This window comes from Leptosomus discolor, chromosome 1 (assembly GCF_034619465.1).
Source record: "Leptosomus discolor isolate bLepDis1 chromosome 1, bLepDis1.hap2, whole genome shotgun sequence".
Taxonomy (NCBI): Eukaryota; Metazoa; Chordata; class Aves; order Leptosomiformes; family Leptosomidae; genus Leptosomus; species Leptosomus discolor.
The window spans coordinates 156,812,261-156,840,024 of NC_141391.1; the positions used below are offsets into that span (position 1 = coordinate 156,812,261).

Here is a 27,764-nt window from a genome sequence, read left to right on the forward strand (position 1 = left end):
TTTTATGCTGATTGATCTTGATTTTTTTTCCGGCCAGAGAGAATATTGTGTACCTCCTCAAGCCATCATCAACCACAACGGTGGCATTATTGACAAAAAGAGCTGGAGGTACACTTTATACATTCATAAAATGTGGAGAAAGGTTTGCAGTGGAATTACTTAGCCTTGCATTCATTTAGTTGCTAGCATAATATGTTAAAACATCTGACACAACTTTATCATTAGTGTGCTTTCACTGAAAATCAACATCATCTTCAACGTCTGCTTATGCCATTGGATGATGCAGGTGGTGAGAACTCTTCCACTAAACGAATTTTTTTTTTTTTTCTGCTGTGAATCAGAAATAATTTTTGTAAGATAACACATTAATCCTTCATGTGTAGGCCTACCTTTTACAACTGACATCCTCCTCCCAAGGGGTTTTTAAAAAGAAGTTTGATGAAAAGGAATGAGTAAAATGGTACAGCTAAGTAGTTAAATTCTATTAACAGATTTCAATTAGCCTTTAGTGGTTAAGCAAGCATAAAAAATTCATATGACCAGTATCTACAAAAATGCAACTATATTTTATATGTGGTTTGTCATAGTCATTACATTCGTCCTTGAGAAAATACAGACAACTTATAACTTTAAGGTCAAAATCAAAGGATAAGTTCAGAGTTAAAATTTGATTCTGGAAACCCAAATCTAAAATCTAAAAAAGTGGGTTAATATTTTTCCAAAGTTGTTCAACTGTATTTTCCTCCAATTTGAAATGTTCTCCAGACGATTTTCTGATATTGTATAAAAGACATGTTATCTTTACATTTTGTATGTATTAAATCCTAAATATATTTTAGCATTTGAAATGCTACATTGGTAATTTTAATATTTTTTTAACCATTAGGCTGAGACACTAAGACTTTTTGCATACTTTTATCAGAAACTGATATCTCTGAGGTTTCTAGTCAATGTCTAAAATTCAAGAGATGTAGGAGACTCTTGTAAAGACAGATTTTACCTTATTCTGGTTTTCTAATAATCGTGATTACAGTATTTCAGGTTTAATGAAAGTTTCATGTTTTTTCAGGCTTTTGCTTTATATAAATGTATGCCTCAATGCACTCTATGAGATTAAACTTCTTAAAATACTTGGATAACAACTGCTTGTAGTGATTTAATTCCTGATGATGGTCAACTTTTAGTGTGATTAAAAGGAAAATCCAGTGTGATAATAATAGTTCTGTCCTTATTTTAAATTATTCTCCTATAAGATGGGAAAAAATTAGTTGTTTATTCCTTGCATTTTAAATTAATATTCTAATACAGAAATTACAAAGTATAAATACAGAGGACTATTTTTAACTGTTGTATATCTTGATTTAATAATGCTGAATGCATATATGGTGCACATTTTAATTACAGACACGGACATCAGAGAAATGGCATCTTCCTCAGGTCAGATATGTGATTGACCTTGATTTCATTGTGGCTTTTTTGTATTTACTGTGGATTACATCTCTAACAAACAGAACCACTCAGCAGCTTCCATATAAACTCATGATTTAATAATAGATCACAGTCCATATCTCATTTTTCTTTTACTTGCTTGAGAGATTAAGGTTTACCATTTCAGCTACTGAATTATGCAAAGCTTTCTTCATCCGTTTGAAGCTTCCATTGTGAATGCTCCTGATTATTATGATTTCTTTCCCTTTCTTTTGCAGGTTTTACATTTTCACATAGTTGTTTTAAAGCAGATGATCAGCTGTGCTTTCAGTTTCTTTATGTACTTTTATATTTGTATTTCTCTTCACAGATGAAGATGACACTTCAGTTAGTACTCCACCAGCAGGTTAGGACTGTGATAGCACTTTGTGTGTGTATGTATGTATGTATTTTTCTCTTGACTATTAACGAAGAAAGAATCAAAACCATTGGACTGAACTCAAAACATACTAATTAGATAAAAAGGATTTTGAAGTGCTCTGCATTAAATTAATTTCTGCTGAGAAGTACAAGATCTTTATACCAGATAAGTTCCTTTCCAGGAACTTGAGGTCTTTGATAGAACTTCTGCCACTGGAAGGTGAAATATCAGTTAGCAGCTCTGAAAGCAACCCCCCTTCTCTTTTCCTATCCGCAAACATGGAGGGCATTTTTAAGGTTAGTCTTGAGAGCAAACTCCAGAGTTACAAATAAAACTTCGAAACAGGTTTATCCACATAATTGTCCAGCACCTCACCTTAGTCCATGTGACCTACAAGGTAGACTGAATGTACTGCTCCAAGCCATAGCTGCCAAGCTGGCAGATAAAATGCCTTTGGTTCCTGGCAGTAAAAGAAAAGCATCAGCACAGGGGTCCATCATGACAGATGTGACGTGGGCAAAATTTCTCCATTGCTTGCTTAATACATTTTTTAAAAATATACTGTGAATGAAACAGAGATTTTGAACATGAGAAAACACTTTGCAGTGTGTCAAATGAAAAACATGCTCTTAATTACCTTCACTGCCCTAAATGATCACATTTGCTTGGTTTCTTGCAAAAGAATTTTCATTATTAACTTTGGGCTGAATGCTATCTGTAAAGTCAGTAGCAGTACATTGATTTAAAGTACCAGAGGACCTCACTGGTAAAAAATAAATACATAAATAACATTGTAAACCACAAAACCCTAAAAATTAACTTTGACTATTCATAATTTTTTTCTCAACCTAGACAAATAAATAATCAATAATATTATTGATATAATATATACAATCACTATAAATAATAACACAAATAAATAATAATAAATTTAAATAATTTAAAGTACTGTCCCCTCAGATAAATATTGAACAACATAAATTCATGTATTACATGGAACTACACAAATCATGAAGAAAACAGGAGCTTCATGGAACTGAACTATTGTTCATACTAAACACGAAGTACTAAAAAGGAAATCTTGGATGGGAATTAAACTACACTAATTTAGATTTTCTAGAAAAAGGGCGGAAAGATTTCTGAATTTTTTTCTCAGCTCTCACTTCCTTTTTCTGGTATTCTGGTAGTTCTTTATAAGTATGGTCCTAAATATCTAGTCTGATCTTCTTGCATGAAGAATCAATGTTCTTAAAACCCCAGTGATCTGAGGTCAGTTAAGATGTGATCTCTGAGCTGGTGTCATCTAAATTGCTCTTCCCTTTCAGATGGGATGTCTAAGCCAGCGGAAAGAAAAGATTCAGGTGAGACCTCCTGAAAAACACGATGAAACACTCCAAAAATTACATAATACAATTATTAATAATACTTCATTTCTTAAAGATAATATTTCATTTTATTTCCATTATTTATGCAGTATCAAACTGTGAGTGTTGAAATGCTTTTAAGTGTCAGATCATACAGGTTTCTAGCAGCTAAACCAGGAGTAAGAGAAGGCTCTGCTGCACAAGACAGGACACGTATCAGTATTTCACACATACATACATACCTATCTATCTATATCTATTTCTATATAGATAGATACACAGCTATTCCCTTCCTCCTCAGCCTACAGAGCGTCAGTGGCTCACCTGAATCCCACACACAGGCCCCAGGAGACTGTAGGAGAATGGCTTCTTCTCACAGCTCAAAGGACGGTGGGGGAAACTTAGCAAAGTCATAACCTCTTTCTTCCTACCCTGGCAGGTAACGCATACTACACCCACTTTTGTGGTTTCAGGATTTGCAGCCTCTGGAACAAAATGAGCAGCAGGTACTTCAACCATGGTTATTGACCTGGCATAGCCGCCTATGCCAGACCCCTGAGCCAACATCAAACCCACGTTTTGTTCTGTTTGTTTAATAAATAGGAAAATGTTAATATCTAAAGGTGATAATAATATTCAGATGTTATTTTATGTGGTACCGAATTAATGACTCTATGTAAGCTTCTTCCATTTATTAATATCCTTTTTCCATTTCACCGTGTGGTGTGTTAGGTTTGTAACTGCACATGACCAGGTCCTGTACCGAGCATTGTCACATCATTCTGTTCACACCAGTAACTATCACTTGTTCTTACGTTGTTTCCATATACTAGCTATGTTATACTGGCACAATCTAAACATCTAGATTATAGAGAGAGTATATATAGATGTGTATCTATATATATCTGTGTTCATGTATGTCTGTGTATATGTTTTCATGTGTGTATATACATGTGCGTATATACATGAATCTCTTTACCCATAAGAAATATTGTACAAGCAGACACATACAGAGGTGTTAGGCACACCACCCATAATTCACTGAAAGACTGAAAGGCAAAGATTTTGTAGCAAAGACATCTAGCACTGTTAGACCTTTTTAAAATTCCTAGTAGATTTTAGAATGATAAAATCAGTTTGGTTACATTTTCCCACAGTTGTCATGAGTTGTGTTACATTTGTGAGCGATGGAGATTTTCATGAGTTAAAAAGGTTCCCATAGCAGTAATCTCTACATAGCAGAAAGACAATTCTGACTTCAGGCAAATTAGTTTCTACAGAAAATACTAAGCAGGGAAAGGAACTTTTAATTTCAAGACCAGATTTTGACTGAGAAGTGTTGTATTAGTCCCTCATTTATGCTAGTTGTGAAACCAAAACCAAAAGAGCATTGGATAAACTATAAAAAGCTACCTTCACTTCTGAAACAGCTAGAAATACAAGGGGAACAAGGGAGATGCAGGTCTGATTTGAAAGAGACAGATGGCTTTGTTAATTATATCTGTACATTTCCGCATTTGCTTTGCTCTTCAGTACTACCATGGCAGCACTGGCTTTACTCATTTTCTGCTATGCACTGGTAATAACTCCTCAAAAAAAGGTGATGTGACATTTGGGCTCTGCAAATTCTCACTTGGAATATGAGGCACTTGTTTTCCCTTTCTGCAGAAAGGGAGCAGGTAACAGACAGACGTTCACTGCCTTGCTCTCCCTGCCTTTTCTGTTAGGAAACAGCTTCAGCCACAGTTTTGCTTGTATTTACCCAAGATGTAAGTGCACAGCACAAAGCCAGGGCTGTTCAGATGAGCAGAAAGACCAGAAATGCACAGTTGGTACAGTTCTATGCCCTTGGGGAGACAGCTCATTTGCTGCTTCTCTCAGTATCGTGGTTCTTTTCAGTTCCAAAATCCCAGTTTCCATAGGAGAAGATGCTGCGTCTGAAGATACGACACAATCATTTCCATCTGACAAACTATTTTTCTGTAAAATATCAGTCATGCATATGGCAAGATGTCATATTGACTGACACCCAAACTCTCTGCTTCTACCACGGTAGAAGAGAACAAAGTTCAAAAGTAAGCTTCTTCCCTGCCCCTTTTTTGCAGACAAAGAGTAAAAACTAGCTTGTGCAATTCACTGAGTTTGGGCTTGAGAGAGACCCACCGAAACTATGCATCATATGTGTTTTGTTTGTGCTTATAGCTGTTTGTGTTTTCAGAACCTTCATCTCTTCTGAAAAACAAAGAGCTGACCTTTGTGCATTGCCTCTGTAAAGCACTCATGGTTGAATACTGGTGCCATTCGAGTTGCTCAGTACCCATCTTGGCTGATCAGGTTCCACTCTCTTCCTCCCTGATAGTTTCATTTTCTGTCACCACAGAGGTAGCGTTCTTGCAGGAACGGTACACAATGTGACAGCCAAGCAATGGATGTCAGTGTGAACAAAAACTTACATATCTTTCAGGACATCTGAAGAGAGAGGTAATAGGGTTAGAGAGTTTAGTATGTTCAGGTAAGTGTATTTTGGAGGGAGTAAAACACACTTAGATGATTGACATTTCCTTCTCTCTCTGCATCTCAGTATGGTCAATTGGAGAAGGAGAAGAAACAGAAAAGCGCGATGACTCCGAAAGATCCACTTTATTCGTTGAAAAACCTCAGAGTGGTTCAGTAAGTGTTGGTAAGTGCTTAGAAACAAAATCAAAAGCCACTCCCAGAGAGGCAAAGACTGAGGCAGAGCCAGGAAAGGTATGTACAGTTCCTGCGACACTCAGCTTCTGCTCTCAGCTGTAAGTACTTCCACTGATTTTAGTTGGATGTGAATTCCACTCTTCGAAGGCAAAAACAACTGTATGAAGAAAAGCAAAAAAAGATTGTTTAATTCAAAACAAGCTCAAAATCTAACAGTTTACTGAGCACATGTCTCAGAGGTACAGTTTCTGGAGAAGAGAGCTGGTTACTGCGATGCTCTTGGCTGTACTGTTACTGATGTGTCAGGAAGATCTACCCAAAAGCCTGCAGCATAGCTTAGAGATTGATGGGTCAAATTTTGTGCCCTACAGCTGTGTGTAAATTAGCAAGCAGACTAATGGGAACAGCTCTGTAGGAAAGCTGGTAGGGTCAATCCCACTATCAACATTCCGGGGGATTTGCTTTGGACTAGCTCTGGCTTAGTCCAGCCGTCTATATACCTATTAGCAGTTGGAGCACAGGTAGTAAACCCTCAGAGCACATCTTTGTTTTTTATTTCACCTCAGAGGAATCCAGTTTGAGCATTGTGAGGACTTTCTGTGTTGTGGACCAGAGCACAGTAAATTGGGATGGTTAGGAGGTTAATTTCCAAACTGCACTCCTGAGCCATACTATCATGTTAAGGTAGCTGCACTCTAAGCAGGGTAGCAGCAATGGTGGGAAGTTAAGTACAGGCTACTTGATATGTCTGTTGTGTACTTTGATGCACTAAGACATGGTCAGATGGGGTTTTTTTTACGCATATCTATTATTTTCTCAGTTTCTGAGTAGAAAAAGAGCATTTTGGGAGGATTATTTGGCAGTCGGCAATGCTGTTCGAAAATTGAGCTAACTTTTACTATTCCCAAATTATCGTTTTGAGAAGACTCTTTCCCCTGCCTTCTCAGCTTCAAGAATTAATGATAGAAATGCATTAAATGCTCCAGGCTTTCTTTTCCAGACTGGAGTTTATTCATGTTACGACTGCCTGGTAGCCTAGGAACACCTGTGCTTGTTTTAAGCACAGAAATTCAAATATTGGGAACAATTTGCCCATGACAACATGGAGTTTTGCCTCAACTAATTTATCCTGCTTCTCAGTGTCTCAGGCTCCACATTGACATGGGCGGAAGGCTCCCAGATGCAAAACCATTAATCCCTGTAACACTGCAGTACTTTCATAGCCTGTGTGACTCCATCTGATTCTTACTGTTGTGGTAGAGCTAGCACATGGAGACTGGAAGGAGCAGCAGTAAAAGAAACCTGCACAGATGTGACTGACCAAAGACATGTTCCTCAATGACCGCATTATTCTTTTCTCTTTTTGAAAGGTGGGAATATTACATTTATCGCCAAAGTAGAAGCCAAAGATCTTCTCCGAAAGCCAAATGTTAAGTGGTTTAAAGGAAAATGGATGGACCTGGCCAGTAAAGCGGGGAAGCACCTGCAGCTGAAAGAGTCCTTTGAGCGTCACACTAAGGTGTGTCTTTGCTTTTGCTTCTTACAGGGGCAAAGCTCCAAAGAGAGCTTAAAGGTCAATTTAAGACAACAGGTAGGACTTCAAGAGCAGTGGATTCTAACCCCCAGTGCAGGACAAGTAGTGGTGGGGAAATCAAAGTTTTCCATTGCCATTTCTGGTTTCCAGTTTCTTTCCAGAGCCCTTTATTTGAGTTATTCCTTGCTCCTGGTTTAGATCTGAAAGACTAAACTTTTAAATTCTGCTTTGTGCAAATGTATCCCACACAGTAATGAACAATTATGTTTGATTTTTAGATTCATACATTTGAGATGCATATCATTCAAGCTAAGGAAAACTACGCAGGGAACTATCGCTGTGAAGTATCTTATAAGGACAAGTTTGATAGTTGCTCTTTTGACCTTGAAGTCACTGGTAAGATTCCATTTGCATCTGTAAAGCTGTACAAAGATTTCTCTTTTTTTAACGTGATAGCCACCTAATTTTGTTCAGAACCTTTAAGTGAAGTAATGCTTAAAGTGAGCATTTTTAGCATAGAGCTCAGAGAATTTTCTTAAGTATCTGTAATTTGTTGTTTAAATGAATATTGGGATAGACAGCATCTGAGACATTTATCCAAAAATCAGAAAAACTGACAGATACAGCCAGTATTGAATTCAAATTGGGCTCTGGTATACAAGACAGAGAGCTAGGCTTAGGGCTATTCAGAGAGCAAGGCTTCATCCAGCAGCATCTGAGCAGAGGGACATGGAGTGGTCATGGCTCACCAGTGCTTCGCACCCTGGTCAGGCATGGTATGATCATACTCCAGAAAGCTATTTCTTCCACCCTTCATCAAAGTAAAGAACAGCATGATGTGGAGAACACTGTGGAGTCATGACTGCGTTATAAAAGGCCTTACTCTGGCAAAACCACAGGTTTATCTTATCCTTCGAGAACAGTTCTGCCAGCACAACAGTGCACACATGCCTGCACAATCAGACTGAGAAAGATGTATGTCTTCCGAAATGCTAGGGTCAGCAGCCAGTGGAGAAAATAGTTGTTCACCCTCATAGGACACCTACCGAGTGGTCAAGACCAGGCTGTTTTTTCACCAGTCAGGGGAAGCCAGTCATAGTTAAGGGGACATTTAATGGCTGACTGACAGCCCAAGGGGCACAGGTAGGTGTGTGTATTCAGAGGTCAGCGAGGCAGCGTCCAGCCTAGCTGCATCCATTCACTGGCTGTGGATCAGAACCATTTAATCTGATTCAGGCTGGCACAAACAGGTTATTCACACAAGGGGGATTCATCCTTGCACTGAGAATCAACATAAGTCTATAGTTGTAGAGAAGACTGTCTCTTTCCTCTGATGCTGAGCGTACTGAGAAAGTGCAAGATGCAAGCAGGAGAGAAAGCATAAGGAACGGGAAGACAAAAACGCCAGAGCCTCTGTATAGGCAGGAAGGGGATTGGAGCGAAACATCACAGAGACAGATCTCTCATGCAGAACTGCAGAAAGTAGTTTAGAGAAAGGCATTCATTAAACTTATCTTAGCACTGAGCAGCTTTGCATTTATCAGAACTTAATACCAAAGGAGCAGCACAATCTCTGGCCACTTAGCAGGAAACCAAACAAATTTCACATGCCAAATTACACTGATTACATAAATTACATTAAATTCAAATTATGTTTTTAATTCCTGTATTACTGTTATTTCATAGAATCTTCCCAAGCTGCTCCATCCATTGACATCAGATCTGCTTTCAAAAGAAGGTAACTTCAAACAGTGATCCTATGAAGCTCCTCAGTAATGGGTGCTGGTAGCATGCACAGAATGTGATTCAGTCTTGGCAGACAACTGTATCAAGTACTTTAAAAAAATGGGTTTGTAAATAAAGATTAAAGGCGTGGGTTTAGGTCAGTTGGTAGTGGGCAGAATGAAATGGTTACAACACATAAACAGTATATACGATATTAAAAAGTCTATTGTGAAATTACAGTGTCATTGCTTTAAGGGAAGATGGAATATTTAAGGCAATTAAATATATGATTCTTTAGAGATTTATAAAATCATATTTTCATTCATTAAAATATCCTACCGCATGTTTCCTGAATGTTGTCAGCGACAACATGAAAGTTCCTGGTCCCAGTCCTGTACTGATTAAAAGCAGAGAGAAAACTCATACTGATTTCAAGAAGATAGGATCTGGCTTTACATTATCTAACAGTAAAAAAGTGTGTCATGAGGCCATCATTGTGGTAAAACTACAAATAATATATTGCAGAGGACATAAGATAAAGCATTGTGTCTTAAGTTTTGTTACATTTGTGATAAAATAGCAATTCAAACCAGTATGGATGTCATCTTTATATTTTATGGAGAAAACCATCTTACAAAGACAGAAATATTTAGAATGAAAATGTGGTATGAACAGAAAATGAATGCATTTTGTTAATTTACACATGCAAGCAAAGCTACAATTCAGAAGTAACTGTTATTTAGAAGGATGTGATTTAAAGAGTAAATGTAAAAGATATTACACCCAAGGTGCACTCCTTTCTTGAGAACGTTTTCTAAAAATTGCAATAATTATTCTGCCCAAGCAGATGAGGATATCTGAATATTTTCAGATTTTTCTAAGTAATATCTTGCATGCAAAATCTGGGATGAATATTGTCATCATTTGACTTAACATTTGCAGGATTTTGCCCTTTTTACAAATATTAAGGGCATTTATTTTGTTTATATGCACTTTATAATTGTGTATTACTGCTTAAAGCTGCATTATAGAAAGAAATGCACCTTCACAGGACTGTGATTCTACCTGTAAAAATGTACAATGTACTGTTCCTTCTTCTTTTAACTGGTTTCTCCCTTCATTTAGAGAAAGGTTAAATCTTAAGTGTAATGCTTTGCAGTCAATATTTGACACAGCTATGCAGTTAAAAGCACCACCCAGCAATGCAAATCTTTGTTTTACATTCATAGCAAAAGATCAGCACAAGCCCTTTGTTTTTATACACACACACTACGGAAATGAAAAACAAAGCTCGTTGTGTTGACTAGCTCACATTTATTTGTGTTACTGAAATCTAACACAAATGTTGGCAAATTTGTGTATGCAGTTACAAAAATTTGTCATCAAAGTGTAATAACAAGCAATACAAACCTTTGTGTTATTTTTCACAATTGCATAAGGAAACATAATTTGTGTGAAAAAGAATACAAGTTTGTGTTGATTTTATACCATTATTCGTGTGTCTGGACAGTGTTGAGTATATGAGACCTGTAGAGCGTTTGCAATGTGTGTTGTCTAAGTCTTCCTGTATTAAACAAAGATTTGATCTTTTTCTATTAATAACAGCGGTGATGGACAAGACGATGCAGGAGAACTTGACTTTAGTGGTCTCCTGAAACGTAGGTGAGAACCAAGTGATGCAGTGAGCAGGTGTGGATTGCAAACCATTAGGTTCGCACACAAAAAGAGTCAGGTGTAGCATTAATAACTTCTTAAGAATTTTCTGATCTTTCATTGTTTTCAATGTTTCTAACTATTATTCTCATAGCATAATACGCAAATGTTCAGTTAATTGTATCTTTAAGTGTGCAGAAAAGAAACCTCAGATTTGAATGCGTTGGGAAAAAAGTGAGCCACAACCTAAAGAGGCCAATAACATTTAATTTACTTGCTATTTCTTTTGTGTTTGCATGGTGGGTAGAGGGGGACAATTTCCTACACAGGGATGAGCAGTTCAGAAAATTAAGTCTGGTGCAAGAGTAAAAAAGCTACAAGGGTTAAATTTACCTCTTTGTGTACATCTTAATTGGATTTTATAAGCATCCTGGTATGAAAAATCATATATCATGCTTTCAAGCCATAGGCATTGGTTTTAATTCTTCATAGATTTCTGTTTCACTGTGTGCTCACAAATGTTCAGTGGTGTTTTATTCAACTTAAATGCTGTGATGGAGAAAAAATTGGGCACGTTTCTCCAGTTTACCTTGAAAATCGGGCATTATGATAGTTATGTCTCTAGCTATTTCAGATCTTAATCTCAGTTCAGAGTTTTAACAGGTTAAGATACTTAATTTGTCACTTATTTAAAATTTATCATAAAATTCTGTATGTCATGGAAATCAATGGCAACTGATGACAGAGAATTGGAAAAGGAACTAGATCCTTTATCACATCAACCACTTACTCTGAAAGAGGAAAACGCAATCCGCAGTGTTAGTTACATAAAAAGTTCACAATGGGCTCGTGGGCTTTGATGGGGAGGATAGTATTTAAGCAACCAAAGCAAACAGGAAAAGCCGAAGGTAAAAGTAGGCAGCGAAAGTATTACCTGAACCAATTCAAATCCACCAGGTCTTTGGTTTTTTAATCTTCTCATCCCTAATTAGGATCTTCAGTTCGACTTTTTGTTATGATAATACAACTTACCATAACAGTTCTCATGACCGCCTGTGGGGTGTTCTATTAGCAACATGAGAGTTGCATGTAAGAGGTCTTGGTGTTTTTGTGGAAAAAGAAATGTTATTTGTCATTATCACTTCACTAACAAGTAACTCACATGTTTTGTAAGATAAATACTGTATAGCCATATAAACATAGTATACCTATTATGTGGTTAATGGGCAAACCAAACTTAAACACCATTATCTGATATTGGTCAAATCGGTTCATCACCTCCTTGTTTCAGGCACTGAAATGCAATCTCATACCTCTGAGCTTAATTGAATATGACTGCCAATTAAGCCACAGTGTGGATATTAATATCCATTTTTATGAAGACAAATATATGCTTTTATTTCAATTTTTTCTAGAGTCAATCTTGCAGGTTCGTTCCTTCTCTTTTGTATGGTTGTATTACCAAGGAAAGAGCTAGAACTTTTCACCTGGGGTGCATAATACTTGAAACATGTTTTTAAAAAAAACCCTAAATGTATAGAACATATATACCGCCTATTTTCTAATTTCGTGCTGGTCTTGCAGGAAGACAAACCAGTTTCTATCTGAGTAAGCCACTCTGTGATTGGTTATACTTTGTCAATGCAATGGATCAGAAATGGCACGAAATTCCAAAAGGCTCAAGATCTCAAAAACACTCAAACATTTAGGTCCATTTTTTTTTTAAAGTACATCTTTCAACAAAATGCACATTTTCAGGGAAAAGATCTGAAAATGATTTTGTGGAGAGGTCAGTGTGCTTAGGAAATCCCAAGCATTGTTTGCCCACTACCCACAGCAGCAACTGTTGTGGTCTTAAAACAGAGTTGGTTTGCTCTAAGTGTCAAAATTTGTTCTCCTGTTACGCAACAGAAAAAAAGAGTCTGGAATTATTTCAAGCTGGTTGAAAATCAGGATACTCTAACTGATCTTCATTCTCAACCACTGCTTGATTTAAGGGGGTACATTATCTCCATTCCCATGGAGCGTACCTCTCCTTTGCACGGACAGGCATTGCATGGCAAGTGGCAGGCCCTGGGAGAGCAGAGTGCCACCCCATGGGGTGTGTCAGCTTTTACGTATGTTTGCAAGCTGATCTTGGCTTGCCGCCATGCAGAAGGAATCTCACTGAAACACCAGTCTTTGCTGTACATGCTCACCTTCCAGAAAGCATGAGATAAAAGGAACGAAACATAAAATTACAGACCCGATATTGTCTAACAACAATTCTAAGATAATATGTAAGTATTTCAAAGACTCCTCAGTGAGAACTTTTTTTTCCTTTTTAAAATAACCCCAGAATATTACAAAAAGTAATAAACCTCATGGATTAAACAGCAAAGTGGTTTTCCATAGTTCCTCATCCAACCATGCAGAGATTCTCAGGGATCCCCAGTGCTATTTGTACCTGTTAAAGTAAATTCTCCGTCAGACTTGGTAGAGTTCATCTCTAACAGTCTCACTCCAAAGCTCAGTCTTTTTTTATTTTTCAAATGCTTATTTTCTCACTCTGTTCTCAAAAGTACTGATTTCATTAGACCAACTAGATCAAATCAGAATGATTCTAGTCTGATCCTAATGACTTTACAGGAAAAAATGTCTAGATTCATGCTCCAATTCCCAGATTGTTCTAGACATTCACTTTTTGAGCTAAGCTGTCAATCTCAAAAATTATAATTTTGTTTAGGATGCTTCCATTGTTCTCTTGTTTAAAGGCTGCCATTGTGAAAATAATTACACTTCTCTTTATTGGTTGTCTTAGCCTGGAGTTGCAGACAGTAAATACGGTATTGAAACTTCTGTATAAAGGTGATGTTATTCACACAGGCCTCTGAAAACACTTCCTGCTCTTAAGACTGAGATAAACATGGAAACCAACAGATCCATCTTGCAAGTCCAAGCTGGTGTGGAAATCTCCAGTTCCTATCCATATGCCAACTTTAAGTAACTCTGAGAAGCACTGGTGTAACTATAAACAGACCCAGTCTCCCTTGGATTTCAATGTTCTTTCATTGGTCGCTCCTAGCAGCAGTTACAGGGACTTGGGGTTTGAAAGCACTTTTATATAACTATGAAATGTACAGTTTAGACTCAGATCTCAGCGGTGCCATCATTAATTGTAACTGATTCCACTCAAATTACAACAGATAAAACTGATTTAAGTGGGATTAATTCATATGTTATTACAATATAAAACCCCTCATAGCTTATTATTATATCAGAAAAGGCCAAACTAAAACTTATATCCAAATTCTGCCTTGAAGAACTGTAAAGTAAGGTGTGAATGTCATTCAGAGCTATTCTACTCGTACTGAGTGAAATAAAAAAATATGATGGCAGCCTTCAAATTTTGATCAAAACGTTTCTAACCTCACCATAGATTCAGCTTCACCTTTTTTTATGGTGTGATAAAACCTTGCTAACTCTTCTCCCATAATTTTATTTTGCTACTGTTAGGGAGATTAAACAGCAAGAGGAAGAACCTGAGGTAGACGTGTGGGAGCTCCTGAAGAATGCGAACCCCAGTGAATATGAGAAGATTGCTTTTCAGTATGGTATCACTGACCTGAGAGGCATGTTAAAGCGTCTGAAGCGCATGCGCAGGGAAGTGAAGAAGAGTGCAGGTACGGATAAGGCAGAATACTCTTATGTCCAGTAGTCAAATATGACTGTCCATCTTAAAAAAAACAAACTTGCTTCATTTCCATGTAAGGGAACTTGCACACTACTACAACTCACACCTTATTACTGCAAGGAATGAATTAGAAGGCTTTGGTCCACTGTGTTTAGTGTAAACACACTGTCCCATTCAGTGCGTACCAAAAGCATCCCTCCCTCTTGGCCAAACAGTAGTTCCAACTGGAACAAAGTCACACAGTTCTGTGGAAAGGTGTTATCTGATCAAACACTATGGAAATTAGACCTTGGTATCATTAATACTAATATCTTCTGCTCTAAAATAGTCACGCCAAACACAATTTGCTCTTCATAATTCCATCTTGCACTTAATCTGACATCCCAGCTGGACTAAAAACTCTCCACCCTGCACTAGGTGAGGACATTCAGGCCTATCTTTCCCCATTTACCCTACTGAATAGTATCAGTGGTGTAATACATACATAAATATAGATATGTGTTTATATGTATGTGTACCTATATATATGTGTGTCTAAAATATATGTATATGTGCCATAATACATACACACACACGTATAAATACAACACATAACGTATAATAGATACATTATACTATTGTGGCGTTTGCTTGTTCCTAGAAAGCATTTCAGAACTGGATGCAATGCATCCACCTGTTGTTCCATTGGTTTCCTGGAGGAGTCACTTTTGTATAGGTGAAATCCTCCACAAAACCAGCTGTAATCCAGCTGCCTGATATTATCCTCTCTCCTCATCCATTACCTCACATCATAACAAGTGTTAAGTTACTACACATTAATTTTTAGATGTATTTTTCATTTGCTGGCATATTTGATTCTGGACACAGTTGAGGGAGGAAGAAATGGAGTCAATGGGCTTTGACTGAGCCACCAGGGCAGCTTCTGTATTCAGCGGAGCTCTCTAAGGGGTTGAAGCCGAGAGAAACTCCTCACCTTCCCCCAGAAGTCTGGAGCAGGGCTGGAAGCTGGGACAGGAATTGCATGGCTGGCAGGAAGAGCTGATCCCTACCCAGGTGCATCACAAGGAAGTGCCTGAAAGTTTTACTGGGAAAGAGGCATCTCTCAGCACCTGGGATCAGCCTGTCTGGTCTCTCTCCCCAGTTCCCTTTGAGTAGGAAGGAGCTGCCAGCCATATCAGGATTTTTCAGTGGACAGGGTTTTCCCTGCAGGAGAGGCTCTAGATGTTGCAGAAAATGTCTACAGTAGTCACAGGATAAGAGTAGGGTGTTCTTCCCATTCACAGCATGTATACTACAAATTGGAAAAATTTACACTGCAACAAGATATGAAAAAAATCCTTTTGAGATTTCATATATCTACTCCTATTGTGTCAATACATTCAGTCTCCTGCAATCGGACATAAATGCATGACATAAACCTTAGCAGACATTGATAACTTAGCTGTGGGCAAATTTGTTTGAGGCACCATTTATTTATTTCTCTGTCACAGATATCTGCTCCTCTGGGTCTAACTCTTGTGGCTGGCAATACCTAAATGTTGATGTTAAAGTGTTTTGAAATGTTTGAGTTGCACCTGGCCTTACCTTGCCCAGAACAACTTCACCTACATTTGCACATCTCAAAGAATTTTTTTGAAAAGCCCCATTAGGATTCAGATTGTCGACTTTTGTCTGGTTTCAAATATTTTTGCAAATGTTTTCCACCTGTAGCATTTATGACAAGTGGAACTGCAATGCACACCTCTCAACCTACAGAAAGAATCAGAGAAGTTAATTTGGCTTTTAGACAAACCAATGTGTTTATTCTGATAGTGTGAAGCTCAATAGGAATTTTAGCTGAAAATTCCCTTTTCACTTGCACGGCGGTGCTAATAGAGAAGCCCTTTGTAACAGATTCATTGTAAATGATTCCATGGCACCAGCTGTACACCACCTAGCACTTCTCAGCAAGCTATCAAAGCTACGTCTACCCAATCCTATTCAGAATACAGTCACACTGCAAAGTCATGAAGATATACAAGCTCGAACTTGGTTGGGATAATCAGATCTGCATAGCTTTGCACTTATTCTAATGTTTATAGAAGATAAGCTGATTCATGTGGACTAGCCTAAGAATACAGAATGATGTATAACATTGTGTGCATATACTCTGACAGCTTTGATGAGATTTATGCAATGTCATTTCAGCATTCATATTCTTGTTTTCTGACCTTCTTCTATAATAATACTCGACTTCCACAACAGCTTTTGCCAAAGGTCTTGATCCCGCATATCAGGTGGACAAAGGAGGTAAAGTAAGGTTCATGGTGGAGCTAGCAGATCCAACAGTGGAACTCAAGTGGTATAAAAATGGCCAAGAAATACGACCAAGTGCAAAGTAAGTGGTTTTATTGTATGTAACCAATAAAACGGGTATACATGTATTTCTTTAACAAGTGTGTTGCACAGATCTCTCTTTGCTCAGGTTGCACCAATTTTATTACTGATTTTCATTATACATGAGAAGTATGCAAATGATGCTACACTGCTCATGATCCAGAGAAGTCCACTGTATGCTAAATGTTAATGCAGATTGGCTCCTTTGCCTCAAAAGCAAAGAATTAAAGATTCTCAACAAAACATGGAGACACTTCCTACTCAGCAGTTTTTTAAAAATTGGGAAGCACTGTGAGTAAATAAATCACTTGCCCTCAGTGCTATGTTTGAAGGAGGTCAGAATCTTTCTACAGTAATTGAGTGCTAAGAAGAGAGATGTTTAACATCACATACTTACCCACCTGGCTTATAAACCACCTGAGGAAAGGGGAGAGAGGTTTGTTTCACCTTCCACGAACCAGTTAACGCTCAGACTGAAGTCAACAACCTGCATTAGCTTGAAGTGACTTCAGTCACGTGCAACAGGCCTAGGGTACCCAAGCTGCTTCATCATCTGTATCACCTGCATATTGGTTTACTCTCTGGCTTTACCAGAGAGTTAGCTTTTCAGGCGTGGACACAAGTACAGGTAGAGCAATATCTGGAAGTTGAGCCCAGTCTCTACTGTGGACACAACCGGCTCTTTCAACCAGCTGCAGAAAATCCCATTCCACAGTCAGACACAACCAGGAATGACAATGTGTAAACAGTAATGCACAACAATGCAATGTTCCTCTAATGTTTCTCAGCAGCAAAAAACCCTAGCAACTTTCTCTTCTGGCCCTGTGAAAAAAAATAGTAATTAGCAAAAGCCCTCTTACAGAGAAGGGGCAGATTTCCTTCATTCTGTTGCTGTAAAAGTCAGTGAAGGATTTTGATTAATATTCATAGGTGACAAAAATGCATAATAACAGGGTACCTTTTCTTTAGCCCCTACATCTGCCATGAGCAGTTCGGAACTGCTTCTCAGGAAGCTATATGGATACCTCTCCAGTATAAGGACCTGGATTGAATGCTCCAGTGCATTTCATCCAGGCTGCTGAAGCAGCTGTCAGATGCTAATGAGCTTTGGTCATTACAAACCTGGAGCAGATCTAAAATGGTGACATAAAGGTGAAAGGCTCCATATCCCATTACCAAAACCCCATATCCCATTACTGATCCTTGTGCCATCTGGCCTACCAATAATATTAACTTCTTAACTTCGACTATTATTATACTTCAGAAAAATGTTAAGAGTGTTGGAATGAGGATGGTGTCCTGTTACTGGTTATTTTCATCTTTACTCATCTAGAGTTTCAGACTCCATTTTATTTGCCATCCTTCAGAGCCTGCTCATTTTTTTTTATTCTTTTCATATCACCCAAGGCTGGGATTTTGAAACAAGCCAGAAGATGCTCGTTGCCACTCCACACTACATCTCTTTTTACTAAAAAGTCTATGACAGTTTCTGTTGAATCTTGGAAATTGCTTCCTGGGACAATTTTTCTAGTTCTATGTAAAAAAGATTTTCACCTCTAATATTCCCTAAAGCACTTTTGACATAAAACAAAAGGGGTCTGGCAGTTTTGCTAATATATCTTTGCTTCATTCCTGTTCAAACAGATACATTTTTGAGCATAAAGGTAATCAGCGAATTTTATTCATCAATAATTGTACGATGACAGATGATGCTCGCTATTACGTAACAGCTGGTGATGAGAAATGCTCCACAGAACTGTTTGTGAGAGGTAACTATGTCAGCTTGCTTCCATTTCACCTGCTGTAAATTGGTGTGACTTCTTTGTATTTGAATCAGCAGCCCTTTGGATCACTCTGTATTTCTGTGATCTCTGACCTTTTTTTTCCTCATCCTGTATTTAGTAATGTAGTGAAAGCCCTGCAATGGAGATATGGTTGATTTCATACTATTCACTCGGATCTAGTGGGGCTGTGGCCCTCTTCATAGTTTTAAAGCCATTTTGGAGACTCGTTTATCATAGCATTGGCTTTCCCTAACATCACACATAGGTACCTGAGACCCAGATACTCTTGGTCCAACTGATCTGTTTCAAGTACCCTCAGATCAGGCTTCCTAGCAGTTAGTTTTCACTCCATCTGTACAGATTTAAGGGAAGACTCTATCAAAAGCTATGAATGGGTAGTCATTTCTTCACCCTTTTTGCCTCCACAGTGTTGATAGTCTTACCAATAGTATTCACGGCACTACTCACACATGCACAACAAAATAAACAGAAAAACAAAACTTCCAGTGAGAGAAAAAAATCATAAAGTGTTTTGGAAAGCCATTTAAAATAACAGAGCACATTTCCCCTATAAATATCATAGCATAACTGTTGTACAATCTCTTGATACTAAATAAACTTAAGTTTTGACAGCAGGAATGGGTTAAACCAATAGGGGCACCTGTTATGTCATCAGGTCATCTCATTGTGCGCAATGGGCTATAAACACAGCTTTATGAGAGGGACCTGTAGGAGGCAAAAGGGGAATGTCAGCTTCTCACATTGACCTGTCTGGACTGTCAATAAAATGGGATGCAAGGCAGGTATTAATCTGAACAAATGTTATTTTTTTATTCAGCACATTTCCTACTAGCATATTAATGAGTAATTGTTTTTTTGATTTAAGGCAGAAAAAGATGCACTGAACTGATATTAGAGTTTTACAGTAGTATCATCTTCTATAGCATAATTTTGAAAACCTCTTTCAGTTAGTTTTCTCTCTCAGATTGTAAATCTGTCATTTTCTCTTTCCAAAGATCCTCCAATTTTGGTGACCAAAGGCCTGGAGGATACTAGTACCTATGTTGGTGAACGAGTAGAACTGAGCTGTGAAGTGTCTGAGGATGATGCAAATGTGAAATGGTAAGCCACACTTTGAACAGACACTGTTTTTCTTGAGAATAAAACTCAGAATATTTTGATTGTAGGCAAAAATGTGGACAGCTTTTTCTATACTAACAAACCTGAAAATCGTTAAGAAAATCTCAAGAAAATGTTATTAAAAAATGTAGCAACAGCGAAAATATCCTTACACATTCATGGATGAGTTTGTTTAACCTTTTCTTGTGCCTTAAGTCTCATAAAGTCTTCTCTGGAAGTTTCAGTCTATGGGAGTCTTATTTGCACAGGACTTCTATTGGAAAGATACTAATTCTTTGTTTTCCATTAGGTTTAAGAATGGTGTAGAACTTACCAATGAACCTAAATCTCGGTATCGAATCAAGGTTGAGGGTAAAAAACATACTTTGATCATAGAGGAAGCTGCAAAAAATGACACTGCAACTTACTCAGTAATGACAACTGGAGGCCAATCAGAAGCTAAGCTTTCAGTTGATTGTAAGTATCATCCATCCTGCTTGTGAATTCTTATGTCACAGTTTACTAGTTTACAGAAATAAATAATTTGACTGCCTTTTCCTGGGGGGTTAAAACGAGATTTCCACACTGATTTCTTTGCTGCAAATCTCCAGAACAGTCTCCTAAATCTCCTTTAGAGGCTGTTTGCAGTGACAAACAATGAAAGAGTCCTGCTTGAAAACTTTCTGTCACTCCATTAAGATGGAAAAAAAAGCTAGTCATCCAAAAATATAATAAATAGGTCAGCAAAAGTGAAATTTTCAAAGGAAGTATCTGCTTTTCTTTATTGCTTTCAGGTTTTCACAGGAAAGCCAAACTAAGGCTTTTAAGACAAAATCAGAAAAAAAGTACGTTGGAAAAAACGAGCAGTTCTATAACTAGGCATACTGTTAACAAGCATCAGGGTCATAGGCAAAAACACATGACTATGCAGCTCCCTCAGTATTGTTTGTGCAATGTCTCTTTAAAACAACTGTGGTTTTTAGCAAAATGTATGTGCCCATCCTCTAAAGTTATCATACATGATGCACAAACATACACTGTTTTGTAATACTCACACTGCTTTTGACTATGTGTACAAATTGGCATCCTAAGCACAACCAATTCATGCTGTTTTGTTATCAGTTTGGAAATTATCCTCCACAGCTATTGAGCTCTGTCATCTTTGCTTTCATGCAACTTCTGAGGATTTTCCAACTGGCTTTCTATAAAACACTCTCTTTCCCACCACTCTTTGTTTCCTGTGTCAGATTATAGTCAGGGATATTTGCTGCATAGAGATGGTACAGTAGTGTTCAGCCTGGACCCTGGTCTACAGCATCTAATCTTCCAGAAAGTAGAAGTGAACCGGGGCACCAGTTCTCAGACTCACGTTTTACAAAAGCTAGTGATATCTGTGGGTATTCATAGGGTGAGTCAAGGCAGTTCAGCAAGCATGAGAATAAGTAGTGTATGAAGTTAAGCTTACTGGCCAGTCAGCCTTTGCTACCAGCCTGACAAAACATCTTGAGAACTACAGTCCCCACTTCTGATGACACTTTGGTAAGTGTCCAAATCATCTCAGATCCACTGGGAGAGCTATGAGAGCAGTTAGATTGCTGTTAGATCCCAGGAAAGGTGGGTTGTAATCCCTTCTCGTGCATAGGTCTGGGGACACAGGTCTTTCACTTCTTGAAAGTTTCTTGCTGGACTCTGGGGGATAGAAACACTCTGCCTCCAGCACCTGAACGTCAGAGAGGAGACCGCATTCAAATTATGCTCCTGGGCTTAGTTCTTCTACTGGCAATATCCATGGAGTTTCCCTAGTCAGGGCACAGGTGTTTTGGATCACCCTTTCTAAGGCATCAGACAACATGAAAAGAGGTTAATTTATGTAGCTTCCGTGTACATATTACTGGTGTTTCTACTTGAGAACTTTATTATTGGAGGCATTTTTCTGATTTGAAGACTATTGTGATGGCTAGTAGCAGCTCCATGACAGAATCATGAGCTATTGTTTGATGTTAGTATTAATATCTCTGATTCTGTTTTCCTAAGTGAGACCACTGAAGATATCACTTGCACTAGAAGACCAGACTGTGAGGCTTGGACAGGAAATCCACCTGAAGTGTGAGATATCTGAGAACGTGGAAGGGAAATGGTACAAAAATGGGCAACTGGTGGAAGCTAGTGACCGTGTAAAGCTTTATCACAAAGGAAGGTAAGTCTGTTGTGTGTTGACTTGACTTTTGAAGGAATGACACTGTAGAGATGGACCAATACATGGGTTACTTCACTGAAAATTACCTGGTAATCAAGCCTATCCTGTCTCTCAAACATTTATTTTTACTATCATAAAAGCCATGTCTCCTTGCCCCCTTTCATCTTATGTCTTTTGGCTGTGGAGGACAATAATCAAATCCTTGATCCATCTAAGTTCAAGCTATTAATTTTTCTCGACATTGCTGTTGCTGTTAATATGGGATATTATGTATTAAAGTAAAATAATTGGTAGACATTATTAAAAATATATAGCTTCTAAATGTCTTCTTTTCTGATATCTTCTGTTTGTGTCAACTCAGACCATGTATCTCTGCCCATGTAAAGTATATGGAGATATCAGTTCCCTTTGCATTTGTAATCCGTCCTTTTCCGTGGACAGTTTGTCAGTTTAAGAACAAAACCAACCCAAAACCAGGTCCTACCTTTAACTACATCCCCATCACTTCAGCTTAGCAGACCATTCATACAGCTGGGAACTGCACTTGTGAAGATGCTCCTAAATAGAAATGTTTGCATTGACTCCATAACACTTACTAAGTCACAGTAAGGGACAAGTGCCAGCTGTGCAATGACACTTTGGTCTGACATAAGATGAAGGAGCTCATGTAGGACCACAGGGTGAGGCGAGGGAAAGGTAAGCAGGAATGGCACAGAAGTGAGTCCTAACTTGAACAACCTGCCACAGCAGGTCACACAGGAGAGTAAAAATATCATCATACTGGAAGACCCGATTAGGTTGTAAGAGCAGCACGTGCTTTGCTCACCCATTTCTTTATTCTGGCAAACAAATAGTGATTGGATCCTGTCACAAAGATGGTCTAGCAAAAGTCAGAATATTCCTACAATGGGACCACCTAGAGATTTCTTCTTTAACAACCAAATTACAATCTAATAGCAGCAGCACAGAATCCCTGTGTCAAAGATTACACTCCTGTATCTTTCTACTTCTGTGTTAAAAAAAAAAAAATTAGAATTGGTTACATTATTTGGTGGTTGTCTCAATCATATTTGGTACAAATCACACAGTATTTAATCAGCTAAAATACCAGTAAGGAGCCAGCAAAGGATTTTTAGACATGCACAGATCTCCTAAACTTTTCACAGAGTTTTCCTTACAGCTTCAAGCAGCCTTCAAAAGTAATCTACACTGTTTTCTTTTTCAATGTTTTACAGAATCCACAGGTTTGTTATAGCAAGCTCTGTTGTTGATGATGAGGGTGAATACATGTTTGTACCAGATGCCTACAACATTAATATTCCATGCAAAGTACATGTTGTGGGTAAGTATATGTCATAATGACTTACATATAACATGTCTTTCTCTGACTTTTGGAAGTTAAAAGCAGTGTGAAATATCCTTGATTACAATCAGTTTGTTTCCTCTGAGCAGGCATCTACCAGAGAAAAACCCACTGTTTTGGCTAAGTGCAAGCAAGTTTGTCAGAGAGCGCTTTGCCTGTGCTCAGGATCTGGTCATAGTTTACAAGCCTGGGGGAGCTCCCAGGGAAGGCTTCTTGATGTTGCAGTCCTAAACCTAAACCACAACAAAGAGTCTGTATAAAACACCTGATGCTATCCCCTTTTCAGATACACAGTGTTGTCGTCTTTGAAGAATTGGCTTGATGAGATTGCAAAATGTGATTTAATTTGGTAAAAGTTTAGTAGAATATGTACATATTTACCTATTCCCTAAATATGTTAAATGATAATAGAGAAAGCAAAATGTTTCTGGCCAGCTTTATTCATTCAGCAAAACAGAAGACTTGTTAATGATCCTGGTCTTTCAAACAAAAATAAATGGCATTGACTCTTCCCACAACAATCTCTCAATGGCTTTTAACTGCAACCAGCAACTTGGAAGTCAAAAGGAGAGCAATAGAAATTACCAAAGTTTTAGAAGATATGTTCTGTTATTGAAGCTGAAAGAGGTGGGATATTTATGTTAGTATTGGCAAGGTTTAGGGAGAATGAAGAGGGAAGGGGTACTAGCAGAGTATGCTCACCAATATGAGTTCCAATACCTTAAAAAAAGTTGTAAGAGGATGTTCTTCAGTTGTTCTCTGCACATATTCAGTACAATAAAAGTGACCGGTTCATTTTCAGAAGAAGTATTTGGGTTAAGAAAACTTTTAAACTGTTAAGAACAGTGATGTCTGAAGTGTGGTAAAAGGTGTTGTAGAAAGCCTGCAACAGAAATTCTCAAGAGCCACTTAGAGGAAATCTCCCTCAGAAGTTACCTAAATGTACATAATTCTGCCTCAGGAAGACAGATTTTTTTTTTTTTTAATGGTTTCACTATTCCAAAATTTCTATGGTGCCATGATTTATGTTTCACCAGACAACTATTTTCTTAAAAAGAAATTTTCTTCACAAATTTTCTTCCAAACAAAAAATCAGTTGACTAAAAATATCAAGAAAATACAAAACATAGAGCATGTTTCTCTATGCTGCAGACCTGTGCCAGGTCACTGAACAATCAGAGTGGCAGCCACATGGCAAATTTGGACAATCTCTCCTTTTTCAGATCCTCCTAAACTCCACCTGGATGGTCTTGGGGAAGGTAACACTGTGACAGTAGTGGCAGGAAGCAAACTACGACTTGAGATCCCCATCACCGGTGAGCCAACTCCAAAAGTCATGTGGAGTAAAGGGGACAAGGTACGTTGTCATTATACACATTTCTTCATCTTAACAATGGGCTTTTTCCTTCAAAAAAATAACCTTTAGCCTTGTGAAGACATTGTTTTTAATGGTAGAAAATAAGGAGCAGATGCATTCTATCTAGAAAACTCTTCTCAGTTAAAAATGAAGGGTAAAATGGATAAATATTATTTAGTACCTTTTGCATCTTTTTGAGTAAAGGCTAAAATGTAAGCTTTAGTAAAGGCTAAAAACAAAGGCAAAAATCATGGTTTTGCTATAAATAAATTGTACAGGAGAGGGACATATGAGATCCAGAAGAAAACTAGTGAAAATCTACCAAATGGTTACTACTTCTGTAAATACTGCCCAGAATGGCTGCCAGGTTTTAACAGGAAGCCATGATATGGTCTGGTTTTGGAAAATTAATGATAAATTCTGATTGAGTGTCAAGTCTCCAATGAAACAACAGGCAGGGAAATTGGTGTCTTGCAAAACTGCACAGATCAGTCCCTGGCTGCGTAATATCAAAAAGTCAGTTTTCACATATAAATTTTCATTGTGGTATGTGGAAAGTGGAACATGTTATTATTACTGGATTCATCAGACCTATTTGGTCAAATCACTGACCACTATTTTACAAATATTAATTGTAATATTACCACTGTGAACTTGTCCAAATAAGAGAATTATTCTAGGAGAGCTCTTACTCCAGAATATGTGCCAGCATTTGAAATCTGTGAGGATAAACTACTGACCACCACACTGATGTTTAAACTGAACAAATTACATTTCAGTCTGGCTTTTGGGAGAATCCACCACTCTCTTTCCATCAAATTAACGACAGGTAGCGTTGACGAAAGCATGTTCTGGCTCACAGGACAAGTAAGCTTGGTGCCTTTTCCTTTGCGATGCAATGGCTGAACTGAGTACTAAACAGTTAATGTATTTTGAAGTTATTTATTTGTCCCCCAGTTATTTTGTCATTTTTGTGATCATTAGGTGACTGAAATTCTGCACTTTAGTGTGTTTTTTCTTACAGTTACTTTAGTATTTTTGCTGAAGTGTCCTGTATTGCCTCTAGATTTTGATTTTTGAGCATTTTGATTCTCAAATCCAGAAAATATGACTTTTACCTCTGCTTACTTTGATTCCTAGTGGATCACAGACAGCGGAAGAATACGGGCAGAAACATACTCAGACAGCAGCTGTCTGGTCATTGATACAGCTGAGAGGGAAGATTCAGGTCCTTTCAGAATAACACTAAAGAATGAGGCTGGGGAAGACACAGCTCTAATCAACATTAAAGTGGTTGGTGAGTCACGTGGAACAGTGTACGTAAGCCATGTCTTTTATCACAGCTCTTTCAATAGATGCTCCTTGGAGAACCCTACTTTTCTGCACTCCAAGAAGGGACAAATTCTTCTTCCTCTATCTGAAAGGACTCTTCTGTAGATGCTGTCCTTCATAGTTACTAAACTGTTGTAGAGTCTCAGAAAACTTCCACTTCCTTGTTTGTCCCTATTTTCAGATGTGGAATTGAGGTGCAAGGATATTAAGGCCCAGTGTTACTGAAGGACACAGGAGCTTAGCGTTGGATTTAAGTAGGAGTTAATTATCACCCCTCTTCCACCTCACGCTGCAGGAGCCAAACTTACGCAGTTGCCTCAGACTGCCCTTACCACTCTCCATTCTCCATTCTCCCTGTGGCTCTGGGCTCTGTCTTGTCAAGTGCCTCTCAAGTGTCTTGACTGTGCTGAAGAGCTTGGCATTTATCCCTTCCTAGTCACCTGCCAGGATCCACAAAGACCTTCTTTCTCTCTCTCTCCTCATTAGGAACTCCTGTTGCACTTCAAAGACTATTCAGATTTGTTTCTTATTTGATTTTTTTTTTTTTTATTTCAACCTATGCAAAAAGAAGAAATTTTTTTATTCTTTAAAAAAAAAAAATATTTTCTTTGTTTACAACAGATGTCCCTGATCCTCCTCAGGCACCAAATGTGACTGAGGTGGGTGAAGACTGGTGTATCATGACCTGGGAACCCCCAGCAAATGATGGTGGATCCCCCATCCTAGGTACATATTTTTTCTTTTTTTCTTTATTTTTGTGGTGGTGCTCTTACATAGACAAAAGAAACAAACCCCAAATAATGGACATCATATGATCAGAGTTTAGCTCAGGCCCTGGAGACTTGCACTTTGAGTATCCAGTTGAAAGAATGTTCTACCCAGTCTTCGACTTTATCAGATACCTGTTTTTCTAATGCTTTGAGATTTGTCATTTTGTATGTTGTCATATTATCAATCCCCTTTTTGAAAGACAAAGTCTTTTATAATACCAAACTTTGAACAGTTAGCCTGTTTGAATGTTAGCAGGAATTTCAGAAACAAGTTTCTGAGTACATTGGAGTATCTTCCAATATACTGAACCAAGAGGAAAGTCAGAGGGGCCCAAAGGCCAGCAGAATCAGGCCCTTTTCACTTCGAACTAAATACAGTGGTGCTGTAAATGAAGTCTGAAAAAAAATTGTGCATGACTGTGTGACTATCAGATAGCTTGCAATGGGAAAAATTTAACAACAACCCCTAAACCACTCTGAGGCTAGAAGGGGATATTGAGGTATATCCAGAAAAAACACCCTTGAGCAGCCAAAAAACAGACCCCTTGCTATTGAGCTTTATGCCACTCCTTACTGTAACAAAATTTTGTTTGGTCAATAGGTTATTTCATTGAAAGAAAAAAGAAACAAAGCTCCAGGTGGATGAGGTTGAATTTTGAACTGTGTAAAGAAACAACTTTTGAGCCAAAGAAGATGATTGAAGGTGTTGCTTATGAGGTCCGTGTATTTGCTGTTAATGCAATAGGCATTTCCAAACCAAGTATGCCTTCGAAGTCCTTTGTTCCTTTAGGTAAGTAATCAAGAGCACAAAGATAGTTATGCATTTAGAAAATTGTCATTAATTTATTATTACAGTCATCTAATTATACAACTGTAGTTCTTGTTGCACTTGTGTTGCTCAGGACCTGTCTTTATTAGGTGCTGCATAAACTATATGTCTATCCCTGAAGGATGTATAGCCTTCTATAAGCAAGAAA

General features: G+C 38.0%; 1 protein-coding gene across 1 annotated transcript in view; it reads left to right on the plus strand.

The window, feature by feature from the left end:
• MYBPC1 (myosin binding protein C1) overlaps positions 1-27,764 on the plus strand; it is an 89,166-nt gene that overhangs the window by 33,021 nt on the left and 28,381 nt on the right. The window contains exons 5-21 of the mRNA XM_086461592.1: positions 1,799-1,834; positions 5,795-5,893; positions 7,275-7,423; positions 7,717-7,834; positions 9,125-9,176; positions 10,769-10,825; positions 14,312-14,478; positions 16,734-16,866; positions 18,510-18,634; positions 19,666-19,771; positions 20,079-20,245; positions 21,803-21,965; positions 23,201-23,307; positions 24,552-24,685; positions 25,826-25,982; positions 26,639-26,743; positions 27,389-27,577. Coding sequence (XP_086317718.1) covers positions 1,799-1,834; positions 5,795-5,893; positions 7,275-7,423; positions 7,717-7,834; positions 9,125-9,176; positions 10,769-10,825; positions 14,312-14,478; positions 16,734-16,866; positions 18,510-18,634; positions 19,666-19,771; positions 20,079-20,245; positions 21,803-21,965; positions 23,201-23,307; positions 24,552-24,685; positions 25,826-25,982; positions 26,639-26,743; positions 27,389-27,577 — 2,064 coding nt within the window. The remainder of the gene's footprint in view (positions 1-1,798; positions 1,835-5,794; positions 5,894-7,274; positions 7,424-7,716; positions 7,835-9,124; positions 9,177-10,768; positions 10,826-14,311; positions 14,479-16,733; positions 16,867-18,509; positions 18,635-19,665; positions 19,772-20,078; positions 20,246-21,802; positions 21,966-23,200; positions 23,308-24,551; positions 24,686-25,825; positions 25,983-26,638; positions 26,744-27,388; positions 27,578-27,764) is intronic.